The sequence below is a fragment of the Podarcis raffonei genome, chromosome 9, assembly GCF_027172205.1.
Source record: "Podarcis raffonei isolate rPodRaf1 chromosome 9, rPodRaf1.pri, whole genome shotgun sequence".
Lineage (NCBI taxonomy): Eukaryota > Metazoa > Chordata > Lepidosauria > Squamata > Lacertidae > Podarcis > Podarcis raffonei.
The window spans coordinates 75,233,313-75,259,951 of record NC_070610.1 but is presented as its reverse complement, the minus strand read 5'-3'; the positions used below and the strand labels follow the sequence as shown (position 1 = coordinate 75,259,951).

Here is a 26,639-nt window from a genome sequence, read left to right as displayed (position 1 = left end):
CTCCTGTAGGCCAATCAGGTTGTGGATTCACTTCTATCTGCAGCATGATTGGGTGGTTCCTGCCGACCAATCATACTGCTGCATTGTTCTAGGACCAATCTGACTGCTGCATTTTGGATCCTATTGTTCTAGGACCAATCAGACTGCTGCAGTTTGGATCCTAGTCAACTCAGTACATAACAGCCCCTTTATTTTTTGCTCAGATACAGATATAATATTTGATACTTCCAGCTGATGAAAGTGAATACATCGAAACAGGGCCCTGTCCCGGTTTCTGATCCATAATTGACTTCTGACTTCTGCTCAATGATTGAAACTAAGACCTTCACGTCAAATCTGACTATGGACTAACATGATCTTATCTCTACTCATAAACTCTTATTTCTAATTCTGTAACAAATTATTGTGTTATACATATTCTTGTGAGTTTGAGTTTGTAATCTCTGTTTGAGTTTGTAATCCTTGTCAGAATACATACTTTTGAATGGATTAGTTTTTGTTACAACTATTGATTTGCGAGTAGGGACCACTGCCACTACTGAAACTTACACTGGCCTGAGTTCTTGATGTGCTTTTTTCTTGATATATTTAATAACAAGAACTCCAATTTATTTCACGATAGAACAGGGGTCAGCAAACTTTTTCAACAGGGGGCCGGTCCACTGTTCCTCAGACCTTGTGGCGGGGTGGACTATATTTTGGAAAAAAAATATGAATGAATTCCTATGCCCCACAAATAACCCAGAGATGCATTTTAAATAAAAGAACACATTCTACTCATGTAAAAACACGCTGATTCCCGGACCATCCACGGGCCGGATTGAGAAGGCAATTGGGCTGGATTTCTTTATAACCAGGCCTTTGGCTGATTAAACCATCTATAGCCTTTTAAATGTGTTTTGGGGAGGGGGCGCTATTTGTTTTTGTTTGTTATGCGTTCTGTGTTCCCATTTAGTATCTTTATGTCGTGAACTGCACTATGATCTTGGGATGACAGGTGGTATACAAATAATAATACTGTGGTATCTCGGGTTAAGAACTTAATTCATTCCGGAGGTCCATTCTTAACCTGAAACTGTTCTTAACCTGAGGTACCACTTTAGCTAATGGGGCCTCCCGCTGCCGCCGAAGCACAATTTCTGTTCTCATCCTGAAGCAAAGTTCTTAACCCAAGGTACTATTTCTGGGTTAGCGGAAAGTCTGTAACCTGAAGCGTCTGTAACCCGAGGTACCATTATAATAATATTAAACTACCCTGATTATTGTAGGAAAATGCATCTTAATCCAGCCTTTCCATTGAAATCTCTGGTGAAGTACAGTGGTACTTTGGGTTGCAGACACTTCAGGTTACAGACTCCGCTAACCCAGAAATAGTACCTTGGGTTAAGAACTTTGCTTCAGGATGAGAACAGAAATCATGCGGGGGGCAGCGGGAGGCCCCATTAGCTAAAGTGGTGCTTCAGGTTAAGAACAGTTTCAGGTTAAGAACGGACCTCCAGAACGAATTAAGTTCTTAACCCGAGGTACCACTGTATCTGCAAGAGACGTTGCAGGAGCAGATTTGCAAAGGGTCGCTGGTACCCCTGATTTCTGTAATAAAATGCATCTTAAATGAGATATTCCTTTGAAATCTTCGGTGGCTGTGCTTGTTTGTATTAAGTATCTACAGGAAACGGTGCAAGGAACAGATTTGCAAAAGACGTTGGTACCCTGAATGGTAAGAATATGCAATTCTGCCCCCACTACCTTTTGTAGCGCACTTGCAAGGGCAACCTTTGTCCCCATCAGAGGTCTATGGCGCGTCTATGGAGCATATTTGGAACTGCAGCGACATCTAGTGGCCAGACAAGGAAATTGCAGGAACACTATTATTTGTGTGGAGGGGGAATATCCCCAAGGAATACACGGGCAGCCGCATCTTCATGCCCTCCAGGTTTTTGGACTACAACTCCCATCAGCCATAGCGTACCTGTAGAGTCAAGACCCAACGCGCCCCACACCCACTGCTCAGCAGGCAGCTACTTAGCCAGCCCCTCGGGTCCATTTTTTAAAAAAGGTTCCTATCTTTAAAAAGCTACATAAAGCGGCACCGCAACAGAAAGCGACAGCGCTGGGGTTCATTTAGGCCGGGACTTGGCCTGCTTTTCAATCGCAAAGGGAGGGGAAACTTGGCACTTTCCAAGCAGGCATCCTCACTAGCCAGCCATAACAACTGCCGGGCGGGGTCCTCTCCGGTTGCTAGGCTACGCCGCGAGAGAACGCCCCTTAGCGCTTCAGCTTCCTCACCCCGGAAAGCTTCGTCGGCGGTTGGCTCTGGAACCGCCCTTCTCTCCGAGCAGTGGGCGTGGTTTGCTTTCCCGAGCCGCGCCGAGCACGTCGCCTCTGCCGGATTGGCCGGGCTCCTCTCGGCGTCGGAGGGAGGGGCGTGGCCAAAAGAGGCGAAGCTTGCGAGGCGAAGATGGACCCGGTGCTTTACGTCTTGGCGGCGGCGCTGCTGGCGGCGCTTCTCGTCTTCGTCAGCCGCGTCAGGGGACAGGCGCGCGCGGGTAGGACGCGGGGGGGGGGCGAGTTCTCTACCTGGTCCGTAAGGGGGGGCGCGGAATCTCCCACCTGCTTGGAAAGGGGGGGGGAAAGGTTGTGGGAAAGAGAAGTCTGGGGGGGGGGAAGTCCTAATACGTATATTTATATTTATATTATTATATTATATTATATTATATTATATTATATTATATTATGTAATAATGTAGTATGTAATAATAATATAGGATAAAATAATATCTATAATATTATATTTGACAACATCTTTAAGAGCTTTGTCCCCTTGGGGTGGGTGTCTAAATAAGACCGCCTCTGAGCATGTGCTGAGTGCCTCTTCCTTTCCTCCCAACCTCATGACTAATACCCATTCCCCAGCACCAGAGGCTGCTTTTCGCTTCCTGTTGAAACCCAGTCAGATGGGTGGCTGCGTATTATTACTATTATTATTATTATCAGTGCTTTTTTCTTAAATATATATAGAGAGAGAGAGAGTTACTTTCATTTTCCTACTCATATTGAAACACTGCCGCTCAATGAGGCCAAACTTAGATTCACAAAATGTTTGGGCAGGGGTCAGCAAACTTTTTCAGCAGGGGGCCGGTCCACTGTCCCTGAGACCTTGTGAGGGCCGGACTATACTTTTTTTGGGGGGGGGGGATGAACAAATTCCTATGCCCCACAAATAACACAGAGATGCATTTTAAATAAAAGCACACATTCTGCTCATGTAAAAACACGCTGATTCCCAGACTGTCCGCTGGCCGGATTTAGAAGGCGATTGGGCTGGATCCGGCCCCCGGGCCTTAGTTTGCGTATCCACGGTTTAGGGGGATGTGTACCCCTGCATCACCCCAGGAAAAAAAAGCACTGATTATTATTATTCCTATTATTGCTTCTGCTACCGAATGCTGTGTGTTGTATCAGTGAGTTTTGTCCTGCATTTCAGGTCTCCTCTCTGCCAAGTTAGGGCCACCCTGTTAGGATGCAACAGATTGTAAGGGGTTGCTTTGAATTCACTTCAGCACCAGATTTTAAAAAATATATTAAAAAATTTTGCACCACTCGCCCCACCCTGTCCTGTGTTTTGCCAGAACAAAGGTGGCAACCCTACACGCAGAGTGCCTCACACAGGATGGAGTCGGCCCATTACATTATTATTATTATTATTATTTATTAAATTTTTATACCACACATCATCTGAAGATCTCGGTCTTCTTCACAACATAAAAGATTACAAGATGAAAACAAAATCTGCCTGGTAGTCTGATACCTTATAGGGGTAGGTGATGTGGTGTCTGCCCAGTATTGGCAGTCTGCAGCTCCTGCCATCCCTAGTTGCTAGCCAGGAGCCACTGGGCGCCACGTTGGCAACAGCGCCTGGATAATGAGCAGGAGTTGTTCTGGACTTAGCTGGAGAAGCTTGGCTTCTTTGGATAAAGCATATACTCTACCACTGACTTACGGTCCCATTTTTCTGGCATTGCTGACCTAGGTAGGCTGTGCCAGAATCTGTTTTTTGCATACCCTTTGTCTCTTGCCTCCTGAAAAGAGTGCCTCTAACCATGTGCCTTCATTGCTACCCTGGAGGTAATTTCAGCATCACATTTTTGAGGAGGCACAAACAAATGAGATGGGGAAACTTTTCCTGACCCCAGACTTCTGATTGTCGATATTAAGCATTTAAGGAGTGATTCCTTGGCACATGCAACAATTTTAATCCAGATCAATGCAAAATGGCGGCTGTGGCTGCCACCTCAGTTTTTGCTTGTGTTTGCGTGTATTACAGTGCCCCCACCGTAGCTTACAAGCATGCAGTGGATATAATCACAGCTGCACGTCTTACTGTGCTTTAGCTGTGCTGGCAGTTCTCACCAGAAATTAAAAAAATAACCACCCTTATTAGATACACACATGCATGCGCTTTGGGTTCTGCTGTATTTGAGAGCACATCAATCAGGAGATGAGCCTTTTTAAGCAATTGCACCCTGAACCATAAAGAGGTGCACCATACCAGGCACCCAGTATTTGAACTCTGTGCACAGAGGCCAGAAGTGAGGTATGGTCCTTTCTGCGGGGGTTACTATACGTCTGACATCCCTTCTGCGTGGCACTTCATGGCAGATCATTGATGATATCTCAGGCATCATCCACATCAGCAGACTTGATATTTCGCAAGCCAAGGAGGGCTAAGTTGGGTATTTGAATCTGAGGTGTTGCAGGATGTGGTGCAGCGGGGGGGGGGGAGATAACTGCACAATTGCACAACTCTGTGTGTCTTGGACAATTCTGTGCACGCACACACAACCCTGACTCTCCATCTTTACACTCTTTACATAGTGCAGGCGGGTCTTACACGATGTGTCTTGGCGGTAGCATCTTCTCTCTCCCCTTTTTGATTTAGCATCAAGGCTGCAGGAGAGTTCAGTAAAACATTGTGATGGGGGGGGGGCAGCGGCAAGCCAACAAAGTTGCTATGTTGCTGTTCTTATTTGGATATTTCCATGAAGCACATGCAAAATAGAATTTAAAAAATCATGTGGTCCTTTATCCACATCCTGGCAGTGTGTATCTGTGAAGGATAAATAATTTGCACACAGAAGTTTCTGTAGCTTTGTGCGAGCATTGGAAGTTCACTCTGGGGCTACCATTTTCATTCCATTTTAATATCCAATTCTAGCAGGGGGTTTTTACTATCAGTCCTTTTATAGTGTGCCCAACGGCCAACAAAGCTGAATATTAACTGAACAACAAATTGTAAAACATCAGAAAAAATAGGTAATAAAATTATGTGGGGTTTTTTACAGACAAAATGAATATGCAGCAGCTGTACTCCTAGTCCTATTATTATTATTATTATTATTATTATTATTATTATTATTATTATTATTTCAATACTGCCCTTCATCTGACGATCACAGGGTGGTTTACAATATAAAAACACATACCATAGTAGCAAACCAACAAAATACCCCCACCCACACATTTTAAAAGGCCATATTTAATTAGCCATAGGCCTGGGAGAAGAGGAATGCTTTTGCCAGGCACTTAAAGATCTGTAGTGAAGGTATATAAGGCAAGCATTCCAGAAACGGAGCCACTGCAATTAGATGAACTTTAGAAGTTGAATTTAAGTGTAGGCATAACAGGCGACATTTAGAATTACAGCTGAAGTCCCTAATATATGTGTATATACTCTATATTCTAAGCCCATAGCCCAGTTTGCTGTAGAAACCATTACTTTGCTCAGATGAACTTTGTGTGGCTGATCATGCAGGGCACAAGGAAGAAGACATTTTCCACTTCCTCAGACCCACACAGTCATGGATGTGCTTCAACAGAGATTCCTGCCGCACGTTTTGAAATAAGCAAAGTAATACATGTTGCTACCTAAAAGAGCCTCCCTCCTCTCCCCATAAGAACCTTAATTCATGAGTCTAAAAATTACCTGATTAAAGCACTCCTTTATTTATTTATTTATTATTTATTATTGGTACTTCTCACAAGAGACGAGGCAGGCAAGACCCACCTTGTCTTCTGATGGGACCGGTTCAAAGTGTCTTGTAAATATTACCCCAGCAAGTAGAGGCAAGATTCATCGTGCTGGTTCCATCAGTGCAAGGACTTTAGGCTGCATGCCAGAACTGCACCCCTTTTCTCCCTGTGTGTCCCCAAAATCTGTTTTGGGGGCTTCCCCAACATATTCTGAGAAAGTGCAGAGTGCAACGGAGAAGCTTGGGGGCAGGTGGGGAGTCCCGCTGCATAAATGGAAGTCCTTGTGCTCACGGAAAAAAACACACAGAATACCACTCTAGGTCTGAAAGGACTGTTGCAATTTGCTCCTTAGGATATCCCAACTTTCTCCAATAGCATAAGACTCTGAGAAACCTCAGGGCGTATTTCAAAATTTCTGGCTTAACGCAGGTGGCGCTGTGGGTTAAACCACAGAGCCTAGCACTTGCCGATCAGAAGGTTGGCGGTTCGAATCCCCGCAATGGGGTGAGCTCCCGTTGCTCGGTCCCTGCTCCTGCCAACCTAGCAGTTTGAAAGCACGTCAAAGTGCAAGTAGATAAATAGGTACAGCTCCGGCGGGAAGGTAAACGGCGTTTCCGTGCGCTGCTCTGGTTCTCCAGAAGCGGCTTAGTCCTGCTGGCCACATGACCCAGAAGCTGTACACCGGCTCCCTCGGCCGATAAAGTGAGATGAGCGCCGCAACCCCAGAGTCGTCTGCGACTGGACCTAATGGTCAGGGGTCCCGTTACCTTTACCTTTACTGAATACTTAACATGTCAGCTCTGCCATTGGTTTTCCTGTCTCTAGAGTTGCAGCTAGCAGGGGAAATCAGATTTTCAGATGCATCGCCGTCTCGATCTCTGCTGAGCAATGCTTTCTGGGGCATTTGGGTTGCAATCCTGTACAGCAGAAGAGATGAACCTGTTTACCCCCTGACCCGTGAGGTTCTTGGACTCCCAACAGCTCCAGCCAGCAAGGCCAGTGGCCCTGATGGCGTTGGATGCAGTCGTTCCGCAACATCTGGCCACAGGATTCCCCACCCCTGCTAACCTCAGTCGCCTGAACTCAATGGAACTTGCTTCTAAGTAGACATGCATAGGATTGAGCTGTGTGTCCTGTGGGTGGTGCCATTGAGCCATGAATTCAGTACGCATTTAACTCCATGCTTAGGGTGCGCCGTTACATTCTTTTCAAAAGCATTTTGCGCACAGATTCCTTAGTAATAGTACTGAAGCAAAAGACTCGGTTCTGAATAAGGTAGCTGTGGTTGAGACACAATCAAAGATGTCCTCTTTCTCTAGGTGATGAAGAGCACCAGCAGAATGTGGCGGCCGTTGTGGCAGCTGGCAGGCCTCAACCCCACACCAGCGAGCGGGGAGAGGGGATGCCCCGACGTCGGAGGAACCTGGGGAACAGGGTGCTGGTTCAGAGACGCTCGCAGCATGCAGAGGATGCGGCAGAAGGTAACCGATGCAAGCAGCTTCTCCTTGTCAGATTAGTTTTTGGTTATTCAAAGAATCTCTTAGACCCATCTTGTCCAGCATCCCATCTCCATCCAAAGTGGCCAACTAGGACCCATGTTCTCGCTTCCCACATCTCTGTTTATTTCTAGCACTTACACCCCACTTTTTGAGGATCCAAGACAACGCACCACAGCAGTTAAAAAACACTAAAAGTACAGTGGTACCTCGGGTTGAGTACTTAATTCATTCCAGAGGTCCGTTCTTAACCTGAAACTGTTCTTAACCTGAAGCACCACCCAGCAGCTGCATGTGGAGGAGCAGAGACGCGAACCCCGTTCACCAGATTACGAGTCCACTGCTCTTAACCACTACACCACACTGGCACATACACAAAAGCTAAAAGTAGCTTTCCATGAAAGGTTTTAATGACCAAGACTCCTGAAGGTCACAACACAAATTAATCCCCTCCTCCACGAATTGCCGGTATGAAAAATAGGCACGTTCAAGTTAACATGGTGGCTGTCATTCAGGGTTGAGACAGAACTATGGCAAATCTAGCTGCTCCTAGAGTCTGACAGCCTTGGTCTAGGACCGAAGTTAGCTGTCCAACTGCTAAGCGCCGCTGCCAATATCCATGGGTGGGTTAGGGTAGCCATTTACGCAATTATGGAATTATGGGGGTTTCAGAACAGATCAAACTACATTGGTACCTCTGGTTAAGAACTTAATTCGTTCCAGAGGTCCATTCTTAACGTGAAACTGTTCTTAACCTGAAGCACCACATTAGCTAATGGGGCCTCCTGCTACCGCCGCACCACCGGTTTCTGTTCTCATCCTGAAGCAAAGTTCTTAACCTGAAGCACTATTTCTGGGTTAATGGAGTCTGTAACCTGAAGCGTAAGTAACCTGAGGTACCACTGTACAGTGATCCAGATTGGACGCTAACGCCAAGTCAAATTGTGACCAAGTGCAAACAAGCAAAGGTCGGAGTACTCAGAGCAGAAATTGCAGCCTCTTTGCTCTTCCCCTTGTGTTGCCATTCTGCTGAGACTAAAGCCATGGTTTGGCTTAGCATGAACATCTAAATGCAGGCTTGTGGTTTGCATGAACCCAAGTTTGGACATAACACCAAGCCCAAACCGTGGCTCAGCTCTGGGTAGCATGGCAGCGGCTGCGATTTCCACCCTTGCGTCTCCGCATGCTTGGTTGTTCACACTAAACCATGGTTTGGTTTAACATTACATGCTCACTGTTTTGCTGTGCGGCCTAGGACCCATGTACCTACGGGACCGCCTCTCCTGGTATGCCCCACAGAGGACCTTAAGGTCCACAAATGACAACATTTTAGAGGTCCCAAGTCGCATGGTGGTTAGATTGGTCTCAACTAGGGCCAGGACCTTTTCAGTACTGGCCCCGACTTGGTGGAACACTCTGTCACAAGAGACCAGGGCCCTGTGGGACTTGACATCTTTCGGCAGGGCCTGCAAGACAGAGCTGTTCCGCCTGGCCTTTGGTTTGTACTCTGACCCTTATGTTCCCCTCCACCTGTGGGCTACTATTAAAATGAGACTGCATTTTAAATTGCATTTTAACCTGTATTTTAAATTTTTGGGTTTTTTTCCTATTATGTTTTTACTGTGATTTTATTGGTGTTAGCCACCCTGAGCCCGGGGAGGGCGGGGTATAAATAAAATTTATTATTATTATTATTATTACTATGCCAGTAAAATTGCAAACAACACTAAATCTGGAAAACAAAAGCAGCTGAGCCAGCTGACAAATAGCAGTATTCTAGGAATATCACCTCCAGATTCATGATAGATCATCTAAAAACAGGCAGCTTTCAGATAGCACTGGGGGCCATTTTCTGGTTTGGCCACAACTGTGTAGCAGGCTATAATCTATGCCGGAGTTTGCATGTGGGATAGGAAACGGATGGGGAACTTCAGACCTGGGGGACCAAATGCAGCCTTCCATATCTCTGTGTTTTGCTCTTGCAATTCTCCCCAGGCCACATGCCTCAGCCACACCCTCTTCCCCAGGCCACACCCCCTCACCTGCTTTGCTTCACATCCTCCTTGGGTGGTTTTGCCTGGCTGGAAAGTGCCCTTGAGCCCTGGCCATGCTTCTTGTTTCTCTGGGTGGAAGATAGAGAGGGTGCATGGGAAAGTGGGTTCAAAATGGCCTACCGTAGAAAGCTACATTTTAAATTATTATTATTATTATTATTATTATTTATTTATACCCCACCAATTTTGCTGGGTTTCCCCAGCCACTCTGGGCGACTTCCAACAGAACACTAAAATACAATAACCTATTAAACATTAAAAGCTTCCCTAAACAAGGCTGCCTTCAGATGTCTTCTAAAAGTTTGGTAATTATTTTTCTCTTTGACATCTGATGGGAGGGCGTTCCACAGGGCGGGTGCCACTACCGAGAAGGCCCTCTGCCTGGTTCCCTGTAACTTGGCTTCTCGTAGTGAGGGAACCGCCAGAAGGCCCTCGGAGCTGGACCTCAGCGTCTGGGCAGAACGATGGAAGTGGAGACGCTCCTTCAGGTATACTGGACCAAGGCTGTTCAGGGCTTTAAAAGCACATATTCCTTCCTTCACCCTTCCATGTGGCCCCCGGAATGTTCCTTCAATGGAATTGCGGCCCTCGGGCTGGAAAAAAAGATTTCCCTGCTCCAGAGATGGGAGATGGTGGCTCCCAGCATATACATAGAGTCAGTAAGAGAAGTTCCTAGGGGAGGGAGTCATGGCTTAATGTAGATCAGGAGCCATTGGTTATGTTGATAACTCCACACTGAGAAGTCCTTGCCACTGCAGCCAGCTTGCCACGCGGCCTGGAACAGTTCTGTTGGTGGGAACTTGCACAACCGCTGGAACGGAAGGTGCTTTCTTTGCTGTGAAATTGGTAGCACATAAAAAGCGTGCAAGCTTGCCTCCCCTCTTTGAAAGGGGACTGTGCTTTCCCACTTTGAAAGTGGCAGAGCCTCGTCTTTGATCTGCACGATCCGTTCGCCTGCTGAATTCACGATTGCGTTTTAGCGGCGCACAGATGGCAAATTGACAGCTCTGAACTTTTCAACTTGGGGTGGAACTCTTTGAAGTGCGAAGGCATTTCAAAAAGAGTGAAATAAGAAAAAAGCGCTTTTGATGTTTTCAGGCCAGGCTGCTTATAATTTCTGTCAAATTACCAAACCCATTGAAGTAATCTCGGAGGCACGGTGCTGCTTGTGTTGGATCTTTCAGTTCAGCGAAGGAGTTCACCACTGGGGATTGAGTCGAGGCTACATTAGGCTTGAGTCACTTGCCCGCTGACCAGGCCAATGCCATATGTTGGCTCCCTGCTTTTTGACCATGGCTGCTCAATATTGTCAGACACGTCGCAAAGTAAAAAAATATTTTGACCTAGTTCATAAAGAACAGTTGTTTAGGGAAGTTTTTAAAGTTTGAAGTTTTAGTCTGTCTTTAGTGTTCTGTTGGGAGCCGTCCAGAGTGGCTGAGGAAACACAGCCAGATGCGCGGGGTATAAATAATAAAATTACTATTATTATTATTATTATTATTATTATGCACGTATGGGAAACCTGTGTCTCTCCTGATATTTTTGGAGTGCAGTTTCCATCATCCTTGGTCACTGACCATGCCTGCTGAGGCTGATGGGAGTTTGAATCCACAACATCTGGAAGGTCACTTCCCCACCTGTAGCTACATAATTTAGCTTTGGGCTTGTACGCTCCTCCCTTGCGGTTGCAACAAGGAGACTGGAAGCTTCCCACCACCCCGTCCCCAGGCAGCAGCTTGTCAAACTTTGAACCTTGCATAAACCATGGTTTACAGCTGGATAAACCATGGTTAATACTAACTTCAGATCCTGGTTTGGATGTAGCAAACGTTGGTTAGTTGAAAACGGAAGCAGGCGCTTCCATCCTCCTCCTCGCAGCTGTTCTGTGGGAGGAGAGAAGACAGAGAAGGCTTGTGGATGTTAAACCACAGTTTAGTGTTACACCAAAATCTCATTTGGGAATAAGTGGCAGCCTAACTTTCTGATTGTGTTGTGGGGTCATCTGATGAGAGTGGCAACAGTAAGGGTGAGAGTCCCTCATACATGGACCCTGCAAGAGTCAGGATCACACTTGAATACACCCTTCGTTCAGGAGCAAATACACGCACCCCAACACACACACAGTTAAGCCACACATTGCCTTAGGGTCTCCTTTGGCCTTGTGTTGCAAATGCCAGAATCTCTGAACAGAAACAAGAACACAGAACCAGGCTCAGTGGACACCAGTAGTCGTCGCAACAGGGCAGGTTTCCTATAGTGATGCAGGCATATTTCAGAACTGGGGCTTCAGAATATGAACCCCTCTAGTTTGGGAAGCTGCAACCTGTTATGAACCGGGTTCAGACTCCTCCCAATGCAGCCAGCCTTCTTTTCCAGGCCTCCCACTCCACAACCAGCTCACAACTGATAAGGAGTAAAGTGTTATTAGTTAAGCCTTGCTGCCCTCTTCCCAATTCCCAAGTATGTTCCAGAGTTATCGTTTCTTGGAGTCCTGAATCTTTGCCTCCTGATTCAGGTCATTCTCTCTGTCCATCATCTGATTAGGGTTGGGTGATACATCAATATCCAAAACCAGTTTGAAGTCCATATTGTGATAGGGTTTCATCATTTCTGACCCTGCAATATATCGCAAATCATGATCTGCGTGTGTGTGCGTCTATGCAGAAATCATGGTGCAGGGAAAACCATGAAGCTGGCCAAGGCCTCTGCATAGCCCAATCCTTATTTCAGACATCATGCCATATTGGTATTTTTTGCAATGTTTACCTGGTGATACATCATGATGTCAAAAACCAGGTATCGCCCAGCCCTAACGCCAATATTTTTTGTGTTAAGATAGATTCCCCTCCAACCCATTCAAAGGTTCTCTAAGGAGCCGGCAATAAATATTCAGCGAAACAGATGAACAATTTATAACTACCCTATATAAATAGCCTAAAATCAGAATCATTCGCGCACGAATAGCATCACGTCCCAGCCCCCAGGAAAGACTTAAGAAGTTTCCTGAAAGACAGGTAGGAGCCAGCCAAGTTGGCCCCCTGTTGTGCGATCCCTTTGATAATGGGCTCTCGTTACTTTTTCATTTTCTCTTCTTAATCATTTAATATCCTTATGCAGAGGAGAACGATGGAGCCGAAGCGGCTGAATCTCAGTTTTCTGGGAAGGTTGGAGCAAAGAAACAGCGGAAGCTAGAGGAAAAACAAGCCAGGAAGGCTCAGCGGGAGGTGAGTGTTCTCCAGAGTTTGCAAAGCAGGGATAAGGAACTTCAGGCTTGCTTGCAGGCCAATCGCAGCCCTGCAGGATTCCCCTTCATGGATCTGGTTTGCATGACTCCCTCCAAGACATACACCTCACAAGCCTTTATTTGCACCCCAACTGCTTTTGCGTGGCTGGAATGTGATATTTGTCTGGATGGGGGATAGAGAGAGGTTTGTGAGTGTGTTTCGTTTCGTTTCATTTCATTTATTATTATTATTTTGAAATAAATAAATTTTGTTTGTTTTTCCAAAATATAAGCATACAACACAAAACAATACAAAATCCAAATATCAATATTGCTCTGAATCTCCTGACTTTCCCCCAAACCTTCCATGGGTCCTATTGATTCTATTTTCAACTGCATATCAGTACGTCTCCAAGTTTTCATCTTCCTAGATTATACGTTCTATTGCATTACAAGTGTATTTAAAATCCTGGTAATGTTTTGACCTGTTTACAATGATTCTGTATATACATTATAAACATTTCCCATTCTTTTTAAAATTTCTTGTCTTCTTGATCCCTGAGCTTCCCAGTTAATTTTGCCATTGCGGCATAGTCCATCAACTTTATTTGCCATTCCACTCTGGTCAGGGTTGTCTCTTCCTTCCATCTCTGGGCTAGTAACTTCCTCCTCCTCTTCTTCTTCTTCTTTTAATTACCGTATTTTTCGCTCTATAAGACGCACCAGACCACAAGACGCACCTAGTTTTTGGAGGAGGAAAACAAGAAAAAAAATATTCTGAATCTCAGAAGCCAGAACAGCAAGAGGGATCGCTGCGCAGTGAAAGCAGTGGTCCCTCTTGCTGTTCTGGCTTCTGGGATAGCTGTGCAGCCTGCATTCGCTCCATAAGACGCACACACATTTCCCCTTATGTTTTAGGAGGGAAAAAGTGAGTCTTATAGAGCAAAAAATACGGTATATACTGCCCATCTGATTGAGTTGCCCCAGCAACTCTGGGCTGCTTCCAGCAAAATATGAAAGCACAATAAAAAATTAAACATGGAAAACTTCCCCATACAGGGGTGCCTTTAGATGCATTTATTTCTATGTCGCTTTTCACTCAACACGAGTCACAAAGTGTGTCGCAAAAGATGAATAACAATAGCCTAATAGGACACCACAGTTTCAACATGTCATCTAGAATTATTAACAAATCCTCAGTTAAACCATTACGGGACATCACTAAAACAATCACTTTATCTAAAATGCCATTAACAAGACAACTGAAAAAAAGAAGCACAACCACAGCAAAAGTCGCATTATAAGTCTTGCAAAGCATCACAGCACAAATAACCCATGAAACAATGTTTGCAGCATTTGCAAGCTAGCAACCAAAAACGAACGATGCACTGCTGAATTCACATTCTCTCTCTCCCCACCTCCATGACTCATAGTCTTCCACTCGGTTCATAAAAGACAGACATAAGGCCCATGGCAGCAACTCTGTTCTGAAGGCAAGGCGGGTGGGAAAAGCCCTTGTCTGACGGTCAGCACCATGTCTCATTTCCCCTGGAAATGAAAGGAAATGAGTGTGTGCAGAAATTAGCCCGGGTTACAATGGTAAAAAAACTGCCTTTGGGCCAGCGACAGTCTTTTGGCCTCGCCTACCTTGTTGTGAGGATGAAATGGGGAGGAAGGGAACCATGTGCACCAACTCTGAGCTCCTTGGAGGAATGGTGGGATATAAATGCAAAAAATAAAATTAAATTAAGAGGGGGGCAGAGGTACTTTGCCAAGGGGACGGGGCCATGACAGAGAAGGCCCTGGGGTGGGTGAACACCTAGGCAGCACCCAGAGGTGGCTCCACTAAGAGGGCTGTCTGATTACAAGGACCAACCGAGAAGGTTGATATGGGGGGAGATGATCTTCTGGTCAAGGTTCGAGAAGCAAGGGCTGGCGTGGACCCCTAGACCTTCTCCCCTGGCCTTCAAAGCCACACACACACACATCATAAGCCCTGCTCGTCTCGCCAAGTGGTTTTGCCGGCCTGGAATGTGTCCTTGGACTCTGGCCGTGTCTCTGGCTGGGATGGAGGCTGTTTGAGTGTGCCTACAGACCAGCCTTCTGCACAAAGGTCACATTTACGTTTGTGGCTCCACCTCCTTTTGCCTCTGGCCCCGCCCACCGATGGAATGCGGCCCTTGGGAGGTTACTCAGAAGGGAATCTGGCCCCTGGACTGAGAAAGGTTCCCTCCCCACTCCTGTCTGATGTACTTGGGTCACATGCCCTACATACATGTGTGTGTACGTGTGTTAGGTGGTTAGGTATCAGGTAGGTGGACTTAGCCTGCAAACCTGCCAGAGAATAACACTCGCTTTTTTTCACTGCTCCCCAATTTCCAAAGGCCGAAGATGCGGAACGGGAGGAACGGAAGAAGCTCGAGCAGAAGCGAGAGGAGGAGCGGCGCAAAGAGGACGAGCGGCTGCGCCTGGAGGAGGAGAAGCAGGTAGGGGCGAAAGGATTGGGATTTGAGACGGGTGTGCTCTGAATTCAGAAACGCCCCATGTGGGGACCTGGTGCAAAGACATCAGAAAATAAACCACCAGGGAGCAGGCTGCCTGGGACATGCTGGTACGCCACCAGGAGCTTCCCAGAGAAAAGGCAAAAATATAAATATACAATGCCTCTTACACAGGGGTTCAGTTCCAAGGGCTCCATGTATCCATGGAAATTGCATAGTCCCAAACCCTTGGCTAGCAGGCGAAGGGGAGAGAGAAAGAATGCCCCGCACTGCTGGTGCAAAGCTTTTGAGGTCTCTGCCTTGCTTGTGGGGTGATCATTGGGGAGACCACTCAGCATGCCGGCTCCTGAAGGCCAGGGACGCTCACACAAGATCTCGTGAGAATTCAGATGGCCTTGCGAGTGCATCCTAGAGCCAGCGGGCTGAGCTTTTTCCCCAGTTTGGATTTAACTTGTGCACTTTCAGCTGCACATGGTTGAATTCACACACCTAAGATGTGATTTGTTATGTGCCTCGAGAGCAAACAGGCAAGACTCCCACTGGTCCTTTCCAGGCTTTATTATCTGTACAAAAACATTTACAGTGCAGAGTGTCTCAAATCCATGTCGCTCAGTCGCAAGATCTCGTGAGATTTCAGATGGCCTCGTGAGAGCACCCTAGAGCCGGCGGGCTGAACCTTTAAGCTTTTCCCCTAGCTTAGATTTAACTTGTGCACTTTCAGCCAGCTTGTGCTGGGCCCGGGGGTTAACCCAAGCAACGCAGTCCAGGTGCGGTCCCAAATCCAAGGGTTCCGCGAGGAGTCAGTCCGGCAGGGCCAAGGCAGGACACAAGGCAGGAAACCAGGCAGGGACAAGTACAGGATCTCAGGCAGGATCTAGCATACAGCAATGTTGCTCCCGCAACCTGGGGCGGGGTCCAACAGCCTTTTATCTTTGTCGGGGTACCTGCCGGTCCTGATCCCCCAGCGACTAACCTCCCTGTTTCGCCCAAAGGCGAGCACTCCTCCTGCGAGTACTCGGGTCTCTCCTTCTCTCAGACCTCAGTCTCTGCAGCTCGGGAGACGTCGGTGGGTTACTAGACCCAGAGGCCACCTCAGCCTCCCCTGACCCAACCGGTAGTGGAGCAGCTGTAAGTGATGGCCCAGCTGGAGGCAACGAGGTCATCCCCGCATCTGGAGCCAGGGCAGGCTCAGGCCCCTGACTCGGCCCAGCTGGGGCTTGTTGCAGGGGAACCTGTGCAGACTGGGACGCTTCAGGATCAGGCCCCAGACTTGGTTCAGATGAGGCCTGAGGCAAAGGATCCGGTACAGACTGAAACTCCTCTGGTTCCGAGCCAGAGTCCCAGGCCATCACACAGCTTTCAGCTGCGCATGGTTGAAATCACACACCTAAGATGTGATTGTACTGCGATATGTGTCACAATTTCAATTGGTGATCGTCCCCAACTTGGATGGCTTTGAAAGAGGGTTGGACAAATGATGGTGATGATGTGCCGCCCTTCATCGTAAGATTTCAGGGCAGCTCACAAGATAAAAATACAAGGTGAAAGCACAAATAAATAGTTAAAACAGAAACAACAAAACAATACCCCCTCCCAAAAACACATTTAAAAGGCAGTAGAATATTAATCAGCCCAAGGCCTGGTTAAAGAGGAACGCTTTTGTCTGGCACCTGAAGATATGTAATGAAGGTGCCAGGCGAGCCTCCCTGGGGACGGCATCCCACAAACGGGGAGCCACTGCAGAAAAGGCCCCGTTCCCCTGTTGCCACCCTCCTGACCTCTCACAGAGGAGGCACACGGAGAAGGGACTCAGAGGATGAACACAGAGTCTGGGTCGGATGCTAGCTACTAGTTCCAATGGCTGTGCTCTGCCACTTCTCTGGAGCATCTACACAAGTGGAAGATGCAGAAGCATGAGAGTTCTGTTGCACCTGGGTCCTGTTTGTGGGCCTTCCTGCAGGGATCTGGCTGTCGATCGTAAGACCAAGAGGTTGGACTACGTAGGCCCCCTTTGTCCTGGTCCAGGTCCCAGTCGCTTCTTCAGAAATTTTGTATACTTACAGCCTGACCGGTACTTCATAAGTTGGGAGACACTAAAAAAGGGTTGCTGTTGTTGCTGTTGCTTTTGTTCTTTGTACAACACCTTAAGTTTTTTTAGGTGCTTGATTGAAAAGCGACACGCAGGCTCACAATCTGAATAGAAATGACGCACAAGATAAAAGGGATCGGGGGGGAGAGAGCGAGAGCGCAGGAGCATATTCAGGGCACCGTTTCTTCATCAAGTTATATAAATGCATGAAGTTAGGGAGGTTTCGTAATACCCTCAAAACGCTTCGCTCTGCAGCCCTGCAAAAGAAGATCCTTCTTACTCTCACATTTCAAATGGGGGCGGGGGGAGGCTGAGAAAGAGTGGGTTGTGTGAAATCGTCTGGCGGGTTTATGAGCGAGGTGCGATTGTATTGGGCACTTCCTGCTCTCAGCTCAATCTTTGCCTCTATGCCGCAAGACACCTTAAATTTCATGTGGGGGTGTCTGTACACCCACCCACATATATATTATACAGTTGTACCTTGGATCCCGAACGCCCTGGAACGTTTTGGCTCCTGAATGAGGCAAACCCGGAAGTGGTTGTTCCAGTTAGCGAACGTTCTTTTGGAACCCGAACGTCCGACGGGGCTTCCGCAGCTTCTGATTGGCTGCAGGAGCTTCAATCAGAAGCCGCGATTTGGTTTTCAAACGTTTTGGAAGTCGAATGGACTTCCGGAATGGATTCCGTTCGATTTCCAAGGTACGACTGTATGTGTTTATACGTACAGTGGTACCTCAGGTTACATACACTTCAGGTTACAGACTCCGCTAACCCAGAAATAGTGCTTCAGGTTAAGAACTTTGCTTCAGGATAAGAACAGAAATCGGGCTCCGGCAGCAGCGGGAGGCCCCATTAGCTAAAGTGGTGGAACAGTTTCAGGTTAAGTACGGACCTCTGGAACGAATTAAGTACTTAACCTGAGGTACCACTGTACATAGACACACACACATAGAGAGAGAGAAAACGAGAATTGCATAGACGTTGAGTAATGCCAAGCAGTATTGGCACAGGAAATTTGGGCACTTAAGGCTTGCACAGAGCTGAGAAACACACAGGAGTAAGGCCTTTGCTCTAGTTAGTATTGTCTGCACGGACTGGCAGCAGCTCTCCAGGGTTTCAGGTAAGGGTCTTCCAGCCCCACCTTCAGACGTTGGGGGGTTGAACTTAGGACCTTCTGCATGCCTATGGATTCTTTGCCACTGAGCTACACATCTCCCCCCTACACCCCTTGTTCTTCACATCCCGCACGGGCAGGGAGTCTTCCCCTTAGTCTCTCAACTCCACATCCGGCGAGACAGCAGCTGCAGCACCAGCCTTATTTCATGGATTCAGTATATATTTTGTTGTTGTTGTTGTTTAGTCGTGTCCGCCTCTTCGTGACCCCATGGACCAGAGCACGCCAGGCACTTCTGTCTTCCACTGCCTCCCGCAGTTTGGTCAAACTCATGCTGGTAGCTTCGAGAACACTGTCCAACCATCTTGTCCTCTGTCGTCCCCTTCTCCTTGTGCCCTCCATCTTTCCCAACATCAGGGTCTTTTCCAGGGAGTCTTCTCTTCTCATGAGGTGGCCAAAGTCTTGGAGCCTCAGCTTCAGGATCTGTCCTTCCAGTGAGCACTCAGGGCTGATTTCCTTCAGAATGGATAGGTTTGATCTTCTTGCAGTCCATGGGACTCTCAAGAGTCTCCTCCAGCACCAGAATTCAAAAGCATCAATTCTTCGGCGATCAGCCTTCTTTATGGTCCAGCTCTCACTTCCATATATCACTACTGGGAAACCATAGCTTTAACTATACGGACCTTTGTCGGCAAGGTGATGTCTCTCCTTTTTAAGATGCTGTCTAGGTTTGTCATCGCTTTTCACCCAAGAAGCAGGCGTCTTTTAATTTTGTGGCTGATGTCACTATATGCAGTGATCATGGAGCTCGAGAAAGTAAAATCTCTCACTGCCTCCATTTCTTCCCCTTCTATTTGCCAGGAGGTGATGGGATCAGTGGCCATGATCTTCGTTTTTTTGATGTTGAGCTTCAGACCATATTTTGCGCTCTCCTCTTTCACCCTCATTAAAAGGGTCTTGAATTCCTCCTCACTTTCTGCCATCAAGGTTGTGTCATCAGTATATTTTACAGGACAGCAAATTGTGTACAAGATTGTGCTCTCGGTGCAAGTGTACACGAACACACGGGATCAGGCAGGCGGCTCTTCAAAGCCAGTGGTGGCCAAGCTGACACTTGCCCGATGTTGTTAGACTACAACTCCCATCATCCCTGACCTCTGCCCAATCTGGGTGGGACTGGTGGTTGTTCCTGCTGACTTCTTGTGCTCTCTAAGCCCAGTGCTGTCTGTTGGTGAAGCAGTATAGAAATGATCCAAATAAATAAAGATTGCGTCAACCTGGGACATTCTGCGAGCAAAACCCGCTATTTACCGCTAAGCTGGCGACTTAACGGATAAGTCAGCAGGGTGCAAATCGCATAAGGAATGGAGAGATAACTCGATCTGTTTGCAACTGGTAATAAGGTGCAGAAAACTTCCATGCAGAAAACTGGTTTGCTTTGCCTGAGTTTCCACAGGAGATCTCAGGAATCTCTTGCTTCAAGCTGAGCTTTGCATTGCTTATTCTCAGACTATTTTCTTAACTTCCTCAAAGCATGGGGGAAATCCCCTGTTACCAAGCAAAACTAAAGCATTTCCAGGTTCTTCTTTCTTTGTTCACGTTTGCAAAAGCCTTTAACGAACAGTTGTCTGTTTGCAATGCAAAATTTAGATTCCTTGCTGATTCCAAAATAGAGAAGGGAGAGGCTAGCCAATAGAAGTGTCAAAGAGAAGTTTTGGTTTTCATACGTTGGTTGAGCTTGCTTAACCATTCGAAACTTGTTTCTTGCTTTAAAAATAAATAAATCAGGCCAGTGGTTCCCAAACTTCACTCTCCTCTTCCCACCACAAACCACCTGAAAAGATGTCTTGGCCGACTACTTAATGATTTTCCTGCCTGTTGTAGCAATTTTAATGCCCTGTTTTTAAACTGCAAATTTATTGCTTCATCTTTTATTCTTCTATATTGTGTTTTATCGTATGGCAATTTGAATTCCATTGAAACATAATGGTTCTGGGTAAAGGAAAGTATCGTGTGGGAGGTGGGGGTCTCCATTGGGGAGAGGAATTGGGGCCGTCCTATCTGCCTGTCCTCCGGTCTACGACCACCTCTTATGAACACCAGGTCGGTCTTGAATAAGACCCCCCTTATCCATAATTTGATTGTGGATGAGGAGGCTGCCCTGGTCTGTATTACCGAGACCTGGGTGGGTGAGCAGGGAAGAATTGGTCTCGCCCAGCTATGCCCAACTGGGTGCTCTGTCCAGCATCAGCACAGACTTGAGGGTGGCAAATAGGGAGTTTTTGTGATCCGTAGAAATCCTCTCTCTCTCTCTCTCTCTCTCTCTCTCTCTCTCTCTCTCTTTCCAGGATTCCTGTCCACTTCCTGTTGCATTTGGCGTAGGGTAATTGGGACAGATTAGGGATTCTGCTGGTTTGCCTCCTGCCCCTCTGCCCAGCAGTCTCCCTTCCTGAGCTGACAGAGATGGTGTTGAGGACTCCCAGTGTTGGTTCTTAGGGGCTTCAGTGTCCATCCCAAGATGGTGGTCCCAACATGTCACTGGCCTGACTCATGTGGCAGGCCACACTCTGGATCTCGAGATTATTCAGAAGATAATCTGAAAGTGGGGGGGGGGGGGGTTGCATCAGTCACTTGTCATGGCTGGATCATTTCCTGGTGAGATTTAGGTGTTCAGCACCTTTCCCTCCATTGCAAAAGGGGGTCGACACACATATCGGCCTAGGACCCTCGTACCTACGGGACCGCCTCTCCTGGTATGCCCCGCGGAGGACCTTAAGGTCCACAAATGACAACATTTTGGAGGTCCCAATTTGCAAGGTGGTTAGATTGGTCTCAAGTAGGGCCAGGGCCTTTTCAGTACTGGCCCCGACTTGGTGGAACGCTCTGTCACAAGAGACTAGGGCCCTGTGGGATTTGATATCTTTCTGCAGGGCCTGCAAGACAGAGCTGTTCCGCCTGGCCTTTTGTTTGGACTCAGTCTGACCCTTACGTTTTCCTCCCCTTATGGTTTTGATCTATGGGCTACTTTTAAAATGAGGCTGCATTTTAACCTGTATTTTAAATTGGGATTTTTTTCCCTATTATGTTTTTACTGTAATTTTACTGGTGTTAGCTGCTCTGATTCCGGCTCTGGCCAGGGAGGGCGGGGTATAAATAAAATTTATTATTATTTATTATTATATGGCCCACCCTCAGAGGTTGATGGATCCAGCTGACTTACAGGCAGCTTGGGCTATTGATACGATCACCGCAAGTGACCTCTCTTGTGTCCTAGGGCCCACTTGCGTAAAGGTAAAGGACCCCTGGACGTTTAAGTCCAGTCAAAGGCGACTCTGGGGTTGCGGCGCTCATCTCGCTTTCAGGCCAAGAGAGCCATCGTTTGTCCACAAACAGCTTTCCGGGTCATGTGGCCAGCATGACTAAACCGCTTCTGGTGCAAAAGAACACCATGACAGAAACCAGAGCACACAGAAATGTTGTTTACCTTCCCACCCCTGCAGTACCTATTTATCTACTTGCACTGGTGTGCTTTTGAAATGCTAGGTTGGTAGGAGCTGGGACAGAGCAACGGGAGCTCACTCCATTGCGGGGATTTGAACCGCTGACCTTCTGATCGGCAAGCCCAAGAAGCTAAGTAGTTTAGACTACAGCGCCACCCGCGTCCCATATGTCTTAGCATATACCGGAGCTCAGGGCAATGAAACAAGCGGGGGACAGCTTAGACACAATTGCAGAAAAACTAGACGAATGCAGTCAAACACTGGGGAGTGCTCAATATCGCGCCTGCTCTATGGCAGGGAAGGCAATGCAACAAAGAAATGCCACTTAGCAGAAATTTTCTGGGTGGCATGGGCCCTTTTGCCCACAGTTATCAACGGTGGCTCGCTGTGACTTCTTTGCAAAGCATTTTGGAGATAAAATCACTTGGCTCCACCAAGACCTTGAGTCTCCTGTTGCGGTCGATGAATCTCAAGAGGCGTCCAGAGCTCTGCCTAGTTCTGTTGTGTCGATTAAGTTTCAATTAGCATGGCTCAAGGGCATGAACAGGAGGGCATGGTTCAGACTGGGCAGCAATCTGTGCCCTCCGCACTCATGGCTGATAAAAACTAGCCGGGAGCAATTATTTTGCACTCATTTTCTAGTCTGGGCTTCCATTATTCTTGCATTTTCTTGGTCAAACTATTAGAGGCGAAGGGGAACACTGATTTTGAGCATTCATGTACACTCTCACGCAGTCTTTTCCACAAGTCTTTTCTGGCATTTGAAAAAAACCAAAATGTATATTTTTAAATTGCTTTGTTTCCTCTCAAAATCCCCAGCGGCCCCAATAGATGCTTCCACCCCACAACCGCCCGTTGCTTCAGCATGCAGCAGCCCTGGGAATTTCCCTTTCGCCCGTGGAGTTTTTTGTTGGAGGAAATGGTTTACCACGGACACCTGATCAGCGAGAGCAAATATCTCACGTTGCAGAGCTTCAGCTCCTTGCGATGTGCTGCTGCCGAAAAGCCTCCCTAGTGTTATGCACACTCCCCGGGTTTTGTTTTTTTACATGCAAACCCGATTTTATATCAATAACATTTGAATGCAGCTTATTGGTTTGAAAGGAGAATAAAGGCTCTTAACGAATTATGCAGGCATCCCCTCGATTTACTGGCCTGGCTCTCCTGTTTTAATTGCCACCTACATTTAAACCACAGAGCCTAGGACTTACTGATCAGAAGGTCGGTGGTTCGAATCCCCGCAACAGGGTGAGCTCCCGTTGCTCGGTCCCTGCTCCTGCCAACCTAGCAGTTTGAAAGCACAACGAAGTGCAAATAGATAAAGAGGTACTGCTCCGGCGGGAAGGTGAATGGTGTTTCTGTGCACTGCTCTAGTTCACCAGAAGTGGCTTAGTCATGTTGGCCACATGACTCGGAAGCTGTACGCCGGCTCCCTCGGCCAATAAAGTGAGATGAGCATCACAACCCCAGGTTCGTCTGCGACTGGACTTAACGGTCAGGGATACCTTTACATTTAATTGCAGGGATGGGAAACTTGCTGTGGCCCTAAGGTAGTGTTAGAAGCCAACTCCCATCAGCGCCAGCCAGCATGGCCAATGGATCTTGTCAGGGATGGTGGGTGTCGGAGTATGGAAGCAACTGCAGTGCCGCAAGTTCTCCATCTTTTGTCTGTTGCAGTGGGATTCACTGCATGTTTTAATTGCGGGTGCTTAAATGTTTGTGTAACTGGTTTTTACAGCTTGCAATCTTTTTTAGAAACCTGTTTTGGCATTAAGAAGTATGTTGTCCACAAATGACAACATTTTGGAGGTCCCAGGTCGCAAGGTGGTTAGATGGGTCTCCACTAGGGCCAGGGCCTTTTCAGTACTGGCCCCGACTTGGTGGAATGCTCTGTCACAAGAGACCAGGGCCCTGAGGGACTTGACATCTTTCCGCAGGGCCTGCAAGACAGAACTGTTCCACCTGGCCTTTGGTTTGGACTCAGTCTGACCCTTATGTTTCCCTCCCCTTATGGTTTTGATCTGTGGGCTATTATTAAAATGAGGCTGCATTTTAAATTGCATTTTAACCTGTATTTTAAATTGGTTTTTTTCCCCCTATTATGTTTTTACTGTAATTTAACTGGTGTTAGCCGCCCTGAGCCCGGCTCTGGCCGGGGAGGGCGGGGTATAAATAAAATTATTGTTGTTGTTGTTGTTGTTGTTGTTGTTGTTGTTATTATTATTATTAAATAATTTTCTCATGTTCCCCCACGAAGAGGGAAACCAAGATGATCAAGGGTCTGGAAACCAATCCTTATGAGGAACAGTTGAGGGAGTTGGGTCTGTTTAGCCTGGAAAAGAGGAGACTGAGAGGAGATATGATAGCCATCTTCAAATATCTCAGGGGCTGTCAAATGGAAGAGCGAACAAGCTTGTTTTCTGCTGCTCTGGAGGAGTAGGGCTCGAAAAAGTGGCTGAAATCACAAGAAAGGAGATTCCCACTAAACATCAGGTAGAACTTTCTGATGGTAAGAGCTGTGGAAGGGTCTCCCTTGGGACGTGGTGGACTCGCCTTCATGGGGGGCTTTTAAGATGAGGTTGGATGGCCATCTGTCATGGATGTTATAGCTGAGATTCCTGCATTACAGGGCTGTACTATATGATCCTTGGGATCCCTTCCAACTCTACAATTCTATGATTTTAGAGCTTGGTTGTGCTATTGGAACAGAGATTGCATCTTTGTGGATTTCAGAAATTAACTTGCACCTTTGCACCAAATCGTGGTCAAATCTGATAACTGGGGGGTTGGAAATGATACCTTGGCTTGAGGGGTGGGGACTTCCTCTTCTCTGCGAATGATTAGAGACGGCCTCATGCAAATTGGCAGTGCTGTTTTCTCTATAAGACCGTTGGTTTCCCTTTTGGTCTAAGCCAGCGCGTGGAGGTGAGCAGTTCTAGAAACAGAACTTCTCAAGAGGCAGCTTGCTAAAATGAAGAGTTGGAAACAGAGGAGGGTTCCCTGGAACTGTCTCCGCTGCCTGCCTCTCCTCCTGGGGAACTGGAACACTGTCCCCTTAGCAAGGTAAGCAGGAGTCGTGTCGATGGGGAAATCCCAGGGAGCTGCCTTAAATCAAGTCAGATCCTTGGTCCATCTAGTTTGGTCCTGCTCACGCTGACCAGTCATGGCTCTCCAGGGTTTCAGGCAAGAAGTCTTTCCTAGCACCACCCGCAGATACTGAAAATTGAACCCGAGGCGTCTGCCACGGCCCTTTCGACTGCATTGCTTTCCTTTTCTGAGCTCTTTCCCTTACTGACCTGTCCCCTTGCTGGAAATCGAAAACAGGTTTCCTCCAAGTTCTTTAAAAAAAATAATATAATTTTTATTGAATTTCCATTTTTTTACAAACTGACTTCAAATTAAATAGCTTCATGTATTGACTTCCCACCCATACCTCCACAGTGCTTTCGTTCACAACCTTTTCTCCTGTATTATATATCAGACAATCATCTCTATTACAGAAATCCTTTAAATACAGTTAAAGTGAGTTTTGATCTAACACTGGCATTGGCAGTTGGTTGATGTCCCATTGTTTTACAGCATGGGTAGACAAACTAAGGCCCTGGGCCCGGATCCGGCCCAATCGCCTTCTAAATCCGGCCCACGGCCGGTCCAGGAATCAGCGTGTTTTTACATGAGTAGAATGTGTCCTTTTATTTCAAATGCATCTCTGGGTTATTTGTGGGGCATAGGAATTCGTTCATATATATTTTTTCAAAATATAGTCCAGCCCCCCACAAGGTCTGAGGGACAGTGGACTGGCCCCCTGCTGAAAAGGTTTGCTGACCCCTGTTTTACAGCAATCCATTTGATTTATTATGACTTCTGTTGTTCGTTTGATTAGCTGCTTGCTACCACCAAGGTTTTATAATCTGCATTGTTTTTAATTCTGTTTAATTGGTTTCCGACTATTATCTTTTACAAGATTGGGGCTTTTTTGTATTTGGATCTGCGGCGTTTGAATTTGTGTGAGCCGCCTTGAGTCCCAGGGTCTGGGGGAAAGGCAGGATATAAAGAAGTATAACACTACTAATATAAAGGATGTCTCGCAAGTGACTAGCCGCCCGTAAGCCGTCCTGAGGTGGGTCCAGGCGGCAGGAAGCACTTTGCAAAAATATAACAATGCGCCCTTAAATAATGCAGTTCTGTCTTCCCTCACTTTCCAGGAAGAAGAAAAGAAGAAGGCGAAAGAGGAAGAGGAGAAGCGGGAATATGAGGAATACCTGAAGCTGAAGGAGAGTTTTGTGGTGGAAGAAGAGGGAGAGGATGAAGGCATGACCGAAGAAGAGGTAAGTTTGGCCAGGCTGGAGTGCAATGACCGGCTTGAGGGATAGTTGCAGGTGCTTCTCTTGAATAGATACAAAAGGTTGGATCCAGCTGTGGCAGACACCTGATTAGACTAAGTTGCAATTTCCATAGGGCTACCTTGAGTCTTAAAGGACGCGGGTAGCGCTGTGGGTTAAACCACAGAGCCTAGGACTTGGCGATCAGAAGGTTGGCGGTTCAAATCCCTGCGACGGGGTGAGCTCCCGTTGCTCGGTCCCTTCTCCTGCCAGCCTAGCAGTTCGAAAGCACGTCAAAGTGCAAGTAGAT

At 47.0% G+C, this 26,639-nt stretch overlaps 1 protein-coding gene across 1 annotated transcript in view; it reads left to right on the top strand.

Moving 5' to 3' along the window:
• The first annotated feature begins 2,343 nt into the window (after positions 1–2,343).
• DDRGK1 (DDRGK domain containing 1) overlaps positions 2,344–26,639 on the top strand; it is a 35,809-nt gene continuing 11,513 nt past the window's right edge. The window contains exons 1-5 of the mRNA XM_053402111.1: positions 2,344–2,546; positions 7,350–7,511; positions 12,698–12,804; positions 15,188–15,289; positions 26,213–26,335. Of these exons, the coding sequence (XP_053258086.1) occupies positions 2,459–2,546; positions 7,350–7,511; positions 12,698–12,804; positions 15,188–15,289; positions 26,213–26,335 (582 nt within the window). The 5' untranslated portion in view covers positions 2,344–2,458. The remainder of the gene's footprint in view (positions 2,547–7,349; positions 7,512–12,697; positions 12,805–15,187; positions 15,290–26,212; positions 26,336–26,639) is intronic.